At 28.4% G+C, this 10,686-nt stretch overlaps 1 protein-coding gene across 6 annotated transcripts in view; it reads left to right on the forward strand.

The window, feature by feature from the left end:
* Window positions 1-8,736, forward strand: part of LOC145306215 (uncharacterized) — a 191,770-nt gene extending 183,034 nt beyond the window's left edge. The window contains exons 2-6 of one of the 6 annotated variants that reach the window (XM_080148241.1): window positions 2,525-2,620; window positions 2,920-2,987; window positions 3,676-3,980; window positions 4,744-4,797; window positions 7,324-8,736. In XM_080148241.1, the coding sequence (XP_080004367.1) occupies window positions 2,527-2,620; window positions 2,920-2,987; window positions 3,676-3,980; window positions 4,744-4,789 (513 nt within the window). In that variant the 5' untranslated portion in view covers window positions 2,525-2,526 and the 3' untranslated portion in view covers window positions 4,790-4,797; window positions 7,324-8,736. Of the gene's footprint in view, window positions 1-2,524; window positions 2,621-2,919; window positions 2,988-3,675; window positions 3,981-4,743; window positions 4,798-5,334; window positions 5,353-7,323 lie in introns of all 6 variants that reach the window. The other 5 variants (XM_080148237.1, XM_080148239.1, XM_080148238.1 and 2 more) reach the window with 5 other exon arrangements.
* The last annotated feature ends 1,950 nt before the right edge of the window (window positions 8,737-10,686 follow it).

The raw sequence follows: 10,686 nt of genomic DNA on the forward strand, positions 1-10,686 counted from the left end.
TCATTTTGATGGAAGCAAAAGCATTTTTTAGTTTGGGGTTAAATTGTTTCTTACAGAACAATTTTATGTGATTCAGATTATATCAATACAATAATAAAAACTCTACTCTGTTCGATGCAAATAATTTTTTTCTAAAACAATAATTTATATAGAAGAAATTTAACATTAAAATAAAACATATTATTCTGAAGTCTGAACCAATTAAAAGTCTTGTTTCATTTCAGTTTTTTCAATTCAAAAAAGAGTGTTTTCACAAAGTGACTTATTTCCAATGTAGTTAAATAATTTTTATTTAATTAAAATGAAAAGAATGAAAACTATACACATAAAAGATACATGCTTTTTAAAAATATTTAAAAAAATAAGTTTGAATAATCTTATATTTTATCATATTTGTATATGTGACAAAAAAAAATTTGTTGTATTGCATAAACATTTGTTGTCATCTTTCACTATTTAACCCTTTACAGCCAATTTTTTTGTGTTTTAAATAAGTGATGGAAAACAAGCACGATAAAGTTAATTCATTGATATATTGTAAAGAATTAAGTTTTTAATGAATTAATTTAGATGAAATCAAAAGGCCTAATTTTACTCTTTACCAAAATACTATATATATGAAGCAAAACACTCTAAAAGCTACAAATTTTACCCAAATAAAAAAAGACCTTTTGCTCTGATCAAAAAAGACTACAGCAACAGTAAAATTAATTTTTAAATCCCCTCAAAAAAGTTTATTGGGGACTTAATTCAAATTTAGGCTCTGCAGTTTAATTCTACTGGTGTCATAGTATATTTTTGATATATGTTTTAAAAATAGGTTAAAAACAGTTTAAGGTCATTCGTCCGTTTGTCTGAACCTCACGGTTAGCACTTTTTGTTGATTTAGGCATGTTCAGATGATGTTTCTGTAACAGTGAGGTATGACTTTGAAGCAAAGCAACTATGGATGCCAGAAAGTCTATTTATCCCTAATTTACCGCATTTCAGATGGTAAGATAAACGAACAATGTGATTTTAACAAGACAACGAAACAGAATAGTCTCTTAACAATGCCACAAAAATTTAACGCACATGATGCTTATAATGAACTTTTTTACATATGTTAAAATTATGCAAGCCAAATTATTTAAGTATAGTATAGATGTATATACAGACGACTTCCTCCCTTCATTTTTCAAAGACCTCTTTCTTCTGCTTCTAAATAATTTTCTGCTACTTGCCGTGTAATATAAGTGATATCATTGGTTGATTTTCAATAACCCAATAGAAAGGTTGCACAAGACGGTTGCGATGAGGAGATACAGTTATTGAACCCTTTCTCCCTCTAGTTTTTTACTCTAATATTTAAGGAATCTTTGTTAAACAAATCAAGTTGATGGGGGTATAATATGACGAAATGTTATCAAACTTTTAAAATTGCCTATCTGGGTAATGGTCATAGAGTTGTCCTGCATTCTAAATTGTGTCATATCGTTGCAAGAATCATCATGTATAGTTCAAAGTCCATAAGACAGGTATGACGCAGAATGCATAGCTGGCTTATACGAAATGAAGAAAAGATTGGCTTTTAAAAATAAAAATAGACTAAAGTAAACATCAAACGCTTTGTTCATATCAAAAATACATTAATTATGACGTGTTAGGTTAGCCAATATTTCCCCCCAATTTTTGTTCATGAACTATACCTGGTAACCTAACCTTTTTTCTACGTAAGAATATGATATGTGTTAAAACCTATCACGCGGGGCTAGGTTTTATTCAACGGCTTTTTGAGACATAATTTACGGGTTTTATTAACTTTTATGGTTCTGATATAAGAGCAAAAAAAAGACAGTTAGGGAAATGAGAGAAAAGGAGAGAGCGAAAAGACATGAATATACATACCGATGGGTAGGAGAGGACAAAAGAGAGAAATATGAAAAAGGGGAAAGAAGGAGAAATAGAGATATTGAGAAGAGGAGAGAAGAGAAAAATAGAGAAAATCTTCCTTTTTGGAAAGTTTTTATTCATTGTTGAGTTAAAGGCGGACCTTTAAAACTTGAAGACATAAAAAAACTATAGGGTTCGAATCCTTGCTTGAAATCGTAGGTCTTTTTTGAAAACTTAAAATTTAGGATATCTTTTTTTAACTTAAATTAACTTTTAGAAAATTACAAAGTGATTGAAATAATTTTAACTTTAAAATTGAATTAGGAAAAAAACATAAATAATGGTATTTTGAATGATACAAAATAAGTTTATAATTCAGAAAGGGCCAGCCAGAAGAAAAACTTACACGAAAATTTAATCAAAACAAGTTCAAAATTAAGTTTAGGTATTTGAAACAAAAGTTAGGTAATAGAAGGAACATAAAAAAAGTTTTTTTTGTTTGATTTTAAAATTACAATATTTTTTTTTTATCATGCTATTGTACAATAAGAAAAAAATATAACCTGACGCAAACATTAAAGGGGCAGAACTTTCTTCAGGCACCATACTTGTAATTTTTTTAACCTTGGCTTTAAAGAAATTCTAAAATTGCAGATGTACAAACTACTATGCGCTATTTTCGTTTTTGCATTTCTGGTGCAGAAGTCTGAGAGCAGGGGCCTCTACAGACAACATGCCGACCATACAGGTATCTTTCTTGGCCAATTTTTACAGAAAAATTGCGCATTTTTTCACTTTATAAAAACATATTTATGCCTTAATATGTGAAATAGGATGATAAAACGAGTAAAAAGGTATTTAATTTGAAATAATCAACAATAACAAGAATAAATGAATATGGTAGCTAAATTTACCCAAAATAAATGACATTTTTTTTCTAGCAGATGAAAACTTAGTAAATTAACATCAATTTATTACTGCAATTTATAGAATTTTTTTTTGACAATCAACAAGTAAAAAATTGATTGTATATATTATTTTGTTTAGAAGATTTGGAGAGTCAAAGACAACAGTTGGAACATATGGACCCTAAAATGTTTAGATACTTGCTCAAGGTTGGTCAAATATTCCCCAATTTCATCAAATTAAGATTGGGACATTAAAAGTTGCACTGTTCCTCGCCCAAAAATATTTTCCTAATTTTAAACAATTGAGCTATAAAATAAATGTTTAATCAAGTACGATAGTAATAATAAAAATACTACATATATTTAATTCTTTAAAACTTTAAATTTTCATATTTCATTAAATTAATTGTGTGATATAGAAAGAGGAAGCTGTCAATTTTCTGGATTTTTTTTGTAATATTCGTATTTTGTTTACATTTTTTGATAAACAAAGAATCATGATTTTTTCTTATTATTGGCTTTATCATTACCAGATTTTATCCTGAAATCTTTCTTAATTCTTTTTTATTAAAAATCCGGTAGGAATGAATAAAAGGTCAACTTTAAATGTTATGAACTTTGCCATAAACATATTAATTCAATAAACATTAAATATTTATTCTGTTTTATCAATTACTCTTGTACAAATACATGTAAAAAAGTAAAAAAGTATTACATTAATTATTTGAATTGACAAAATTTTAAACACAGTTTTTTAACATTTAAAACTTTTTAACGATTAAAAACTTTATGTTGGACAAGAAGGAACACGGAATTTTGTTGGTCTATGTTGACTACGTCGATATGATAACCATACAAAAGTTTCACAGGGAGTTGACAGGTATAATTTATTTAGGAGATGACATCCGAGGATTCTGGGGAAGATAACCTCCCAGTAGCACAGGAGCTCGAACCCATGTCCATTGAAGACACACTGATGGCCGGACACCGGTCATTGCCCGCTCCTTCTTCCGGCAGCAGCGACGGCTATTATTACCTGATGACACCCGAATTTTTGGACCGCGGAGCTGGTTATGTGACATCCCGGCGGTATGCGGGACGCGGTCATGCCGGTCATGCGCAGATGAAGAGAGGAACTATGCGGCAGAGGTCTGCCCGCAGCCCGAGGGAGGAATTACTTGGTCATAAAAGAGATATCAGGTAAATTTTTATATTCTGCATGTATATGTTTTATTAAAAGGACAGGAAATCTGCAAAATAAAATTTAAAAACTTGAAAGCCATCCAATTTTTGAATATTGTATTCAATGTTGTAATACTTGTTTTACAGAAATCCTGTTCCTTTACTTTTAAATTAAAAAATTGCTTCAAAAAAGACAATCTAGAGAAATATAAAGTTGCAATATTAGGTCAATATGATTGCTTTTAGTCTAATTGTCTAATTTTAAGCATTGTTAACAAATTGTATTTATTACATGTATTGATTGGATTGACAAAGCTTTTACATTGCTTATTATTCACATTTACCTTAAAGTTTGACAACAAAACAACTTTTGGACGTTTTATAAATTGCTAGAAAAAGGACATAAAAAAATTTTTGAATTTTTAATTTTTTGAATTCTAATTTGGATTACATTTTATTAAACTCATACAACAAATTTAAACTAGTACATAGAAATACGATAATCTTATTTTCCTTGAAAAAATATTTTGATGCATTAGTTTTTCCATGATTTGTTTGCCATTGCTTATGTTTGTTACCATAGTTTTTATATTTGCAAAATTTTCATAACTGCAAATATTTTTGGTTAAATTTTTCTTAAAGAGCATTATCATAAATGTTTTATCTCATTATAGTATTTGAAACCAATACTCAAATATTTTATGCTTTGTAGAGTTTTTGTAGAATATTTTCAAAATTTGTAGTTAAAATATGCTTAAACCAAATATTAAAATAATTTTAGCTTTCAAACAACTATGTATTTGATAAATGGCAGGTCAGAGAGTTGAGTTTGGTGGTAATTCTTATTATTTTTTTAATTCACCCTCCATTGCATTGCTATTGTCTTTGTAAAATAAACCTTACCCCCGCATACAAGACTATGATATATTGAAATAAGCATGTTTGTAAAAATTCAGAGCACAAAAGTTGTATTTTATACCTCTGATCTACAAAAGCTGTTTATATGGTAATTTAAAAAGATGAAACACATGTAAACATAGTATCTTTTCTGTATAAAATCTTTAATCTTAAAAATGTAAATATATTTTTCCTACACTATTTTTAAATGAAAATAAAAATAAACTAAACATAGCAAAATATGGCAAAAATTAATTTTCTCTTCAAACAAAAGTTTTACATCAAAAGAAAAAGTGGATTACACTTAACACCTTTGTAATCTGTATTTTTTTTGGATTGCACTAAATGTGTTACAAAATGAGCTGGGTTCTTCTTTAGGTGAGGTTAGCCACAATTTAATATATCTATTAAAACCCTATGCATCTACTTTTTGAAACTATCTCACTGTTACCATTTTAATATTTGTTTATTTTAGAAAAATAAGATATCAATTGTAAGTACAAAAAATATCACAAAAAAAACTAGAAAATAAAATATGAAATATATATACTTTAAAATTAAATCAAAACCTATAAATAAGAGTACTTTTGATGTATCATTAATTGATAAAATCTCACTTGTCACCAGCACTGAAAAAGTTTATTGGTTCAGACAGATGATCAGTTTTTATCAAGGTGGGAGGGGATAATGGGCTGTTAATTCCACTGTGACCCAAATTTGTATAACCACTTTATCTTGGAAACTGAATTTGATTGTTGTCTAAATGTTTTAACCTATAATTAAAATCAACAAATGAGGCAATCTTGTTCATTATCATGTGGGATGTATATCAATTTATCGTCCATTGTCCTATCACTTAAGATCCCTGGCTTTTGGAGTAAAATTAGATTTTGTAATATTTGTCTCAACTTAATTGTGGAATGTATCATCCAAAATTTAAAAACAAAGGGGAATTATTTGAAAGGAGGATTACCTACTTTACATAGTGTAAATAGATTATGATCATGGATGTTAATAAGGCTAGATAATAGTTCTAGAATAGTTCAGCACTCTCTCACACTGTAGTCATTCTGAAGTAACAAGGAACAATTTGTTTATAACTTAATAAAGTTCATTTATATTATTAATTCTAATCTGACCCCAATTGTTTTGTCTATATTAACTTTAATGCATGATTTCTTTCCCAAATATTTAGGCAAATTAAAAAAAAAATATTTAAGATCAACTATGATTTTGATTTACAAAGGCATGATTTCAATCAGATTTTATGATTACCAAAACATTATTAGAAAATTATAAAAAAGCACATAATTTAGAATAGCATCACACCCTCTTTATATATATATTATATATCATTGTGATTGTCCCTCTTTTTTCTTCAAACGATAATTAAATTTAACAGAAAAAATATACACGAATAAAAGTCAATAAATAATTTGTGTAATAATGAGAGGTTTTGTGATTTTATAAGTAGAATTCTATTGTCCCTAAACAAATTCTTTATGAGTCGACATTTTTTTATATTTTTCTTTAAGAAATATTAAAATTGTTTAGTATAATCTATAAGAACTTTAACAAATATTTTCGTAAAATATGAAAAATGCATTAAGCTGTTTATAAAAAAAAAAGTTTTGGCAGATTTTGATAAATTTTCAACTAATTTTAGCATATTTTGCACATTTTAGATGCGTAGTAACTCTTTAAGTTTTTATTGCACTTACTCACTTACACATTAACTTTTTTATATTAATGGCTATAAATGATAATCTACCTTTCGCAACTTCTTTTCGTCTTTTATTGTTTATTTTAACTTCAAATATGGTTTCTTTCTTCTTTTAAACTTTAAATACGAATACTTGTGAATCTTTTTAAGTCAAAAGCATGACCCCTGAACAAATGACAAACTTATTCATATAAAAATGATCAAAGAAGAAAATATCTTAAAGTCTCTGGTCTTCTTTGCTTTTCATGATATTCTTTTATTTTCTATAATAATTAACCACCGTTTCTGCACTTAAATCTTTGTCTGTTCAATTTGGCAATTCATCTTCAGTAAAATTACTTGTCCTTCCTCATAAAATGAATCAACTATTTTATTTTCTAAATGTATTTACAGCATGACCCTTAAATATCTTCCAGAGATTCAAACTAAAAAAATCAATATCTTTTTACTTAAATTTGAAGGTTTTTGAAGCGCCTATAAAAAATGACGTCATACTTGCCTATTATTGGTAAATTAAAATGTATACTGACCTGCCATTGGGGATTTAGTCTGTGCATTGGCCTATCATTGGCTATTTGCATTGTATGTCGTCATTTTTAAAGGCACACTAAAGAGCTTCTAAATTTACGAGAAGAAATAAAAAAAGAACCTTTGATGGTCATACTGTTTATGAAAAATATTAAAATATTTAACACGAAAATGTTAAAATTTGCAAAATTATTTATTTTGAATTTTTTTCAGGACCCCAGAGGAGGCCTACAATGAGTGGATCTTGGCTAACCTTGGTTAAGTCAAATTTTGTAAAACTGACCACAACAAAGCATTTGTCTCATATAAGAGAGAGGAGAGAGAAAGAATAATGTCATAATCAAATTTGGATATTTTCAACTAATAATTATTCTGTGTTCATTAAAGCTGCATGTGTATTTTTGCAATAAATATTAAAACGATTGCGTTTTAGTTTTTTTTTGCAAGATTTAATACCTATATTTTAGAGCTCATTAATATGAATTTTTTTAACATTCTATGGACACAAAACTGCCCAGGCCTGCAAAAAAAAAGTAAAAGAAAAAACTTGAATAAATTTAATGAGCTAATCAAATTAGTTTTCAATAATTTAACAAAATTATACATGCAACTTTAGTTAACATTATAAATCCATATCATCGATAAATACAATTATATTTATAATTGATATATAAAATGTTAAATCTATATTCTATTAATGATAAATTATATTTAATTATTTATTATATGAAATAAAAACTAACTAAAGCAATGTGTGTAAGTTTAAAATGTTTTTTCTTAAAATTTTATCAAATTTTCAAAATCAGCATAATTCTTTTTTTATATTTTATCAAATAAAAAAGCAAAATTAAAGTCACAAAAGTATGTATGAATCTCAAAGCTTTGTTTAATAATAAAATAATGTTGCTTTCGATGTTTTTAGCTACAGTTATTATCATTTAAGTAAAATATGTTTATTTATTTTTTCATTATTAAAAGAAAGTAACTTTTTCTTTTTATGAATATGTATGAAACAATATGCAAATGTAACTTTTAAAATTTTTAACCTTAAAGGTTAAAAATTTGTGTAATGATAAGCTAGACATTGAATGATCGGGCATTTCAGTAAAGAAATTGTAATTTTTTAGAGTTCTAATATATTTTATTGTATATCTAAATCTTAAGAAAATAAAAATAAAAATCAGCATTGACAACATTTAAATGGTGAAATGGTGTTTCCAAATGTCTAAAAATAAAAAAATTAAAATAGATAAGGTTTTATTTAAATCATAAAATTCCATCAAACATGATTTTGTACAAAAATCTTGTTTTGGGGCATTTGGGAACGTCATATTTTAAAAATTAAAATATTTTTTCTGTAAAAAAGATTTAATAAATGTTGAAGAGGTAAAGAGAGAAAAAAGGGATTAATATCGTCATAATAAGATCAATTCCATCAATGTCAAAATCATAATAATTTTACAGCAAAAAAATTACAGCATAAATAAAAATCTGTGAAAAAAATTCTGGCTCAGTTAAAATATCCGGGACCTGTTCATTTTTTTTTCAAGAAATAATTTCTAAGATGAAAATAATAATTAAATTGTAATATGATACAAATAAATGTGAAATAAATTTTAGCTTTTATGCATTATATATTTGATATTTTAGTAGAATAGGATAGATAATTATAAAATAAAGACTTACGTCCAATAGTAGCGAAGCTGAAATCATTAGTCCTCCAATTATTGTAAAACCAACAGACTAAATGACATACAATTCTTATGGAGTAGCTTCATTTCTGCTCTATAGTCATTTGTATGGTCCATAGAATCACAAAAAGTTTGTTTGTCTGCGTGTCAGTCACAATTTATGAATTTAAAGGTTATCTTATGAGTGTTTTCATTTTTTGGACTTGCCTAAAGGTAACAGAAAATAATTTGTGGCAGTTTTATGAGATGTTTATGTACCGAGAAACCATAGGGTTCATATATGCTGATATTGATAGAGCAGTGTATGCAAGCATGTCTGCATAATTCAATTTTAGTTTGCTATTTTATTTCACCACTAGCGGCTACGCCCCCTAGAGGCATCTAGGGGAACTTGAGGTAACTCCCCTCACCCAATTTTGGTTTTAGTCGTTACAAAACTCATTATTTTTGAGAGGGGGAAATTTTTCTAGGGGCGATTTCTCTTGGGAGGGTGGTTGTACCCTCCCTAAAAATAGTTTTAAACCTTTTAAACCTTCCCGGGACCTATGAGAAGCTAACCTGTTAAGGTGAACCTGATCGGTTCAGCGGTTAGCGAGATCCTTTGGTACAGATAAACAGACACACAGACAAAGAGGCATCCTGTTACTTTGTTATAAGGATTTCATTTAATTATTCTTTTCGGGGACCAGCTTTACAGGCAAGCTTGCCATAATGACTTCTTGGAATCTGAATCATATGGATCATTTTGATCCGAATTACCACGATTTAATATAATGTCAGTTAAATAAAAGCATTTAGTCAATCCTTATTATAAAGTAATAAGATATCTAGCTGTCTCTCTCTACCGATTGATCTCGCTAACCGCCGAACCTATATGGTTATTCTTTAAATGTAACTCTTCATGGATCCTGGGAAGATTTAAAAATATTTTTTAAGGGGGGGGGGATTTCTTTTTGAAATCCAATAAAAAAAGGGGGGGGGGTGAGATTAAATTCAAACCCCTCAACACCTCAAGTGCCCCTAAAGGCCTCTGGGGGGGGGGGCGTAGCCGCTAGTAAATTATAATTAAGTATTTAGAATTTAAAGGTAAACTTTAAATGAAACAGAATCTTGTTTTAAAGAGTAGCTGTTCTACAACAGAAGAAGATATTATTATTTATTACTATAATTACCAACGTAGATTTGTGACCATTAATTTCAAGAAATTAATTAAATGAGCGAGGCTGCTATATAAGCAAAAATGGTAGATAATTTATAGTTGTTATTATTCTTAGGAGCGCAGCTTAAGCAAAATATGGAACATTCGTTCCCTTTCATGAATATGAATTGAGAAAAGACTGAGTTGGTTTTTACATTTGCTGATTTTGCATAAAGATTTTCTATAACACATTAATTCACGATAGTTGACTATTTTTTCATCTTCATAGTGGATACGCTAATAGAGGCCTCTTAGGGCACCTAAGTTGACCCTCCATTATCAATTTAGGTTTTCTAAAGAAAAAAATGTTGGGGGGAGGGGAGTGCTATTTTCTCATGAGGCGAATTATGTTGGGAGGGTGAAGGTAAACTCACCAATAAGAAGCTTCACTGTAAAGGTGAACTATATCAGTTCAGCGGTTAGCAAGATCCTTTGCTACAAACTCGCACAGAAACATCCTGCAACTTTAGTATTGGGATTATTGCTGTGCCACTTATAAACAATTTTTTTCTCATCTACGTAATTACAAATAACAGTTTGAAGATAAAATGAAAAATCTTAGTTCTCATCTAAATCAATAAGTAGACATTTAAGGCGCGTTCTAAGGTCACGCCGAGGTTTATAGTAACTTACCAGCTACTCCATTCTATGGAAAACTTCGCAGTCTATGGTCATTCAAAGTTTGAT

Source organism: Acartia tonsa, chromosome 14 (assembly GCF_053477335.1).
Source record: "Acartia tonsa isolate MP-2025a chromosome 14, ASM5347733v1, whole genome shotgun sequence".
NCBI lineage: Eukaryota > Metazoa > Arthropoda > Copepoda > Calanoida > Acartiidae > Acartia > Acartia tonsa.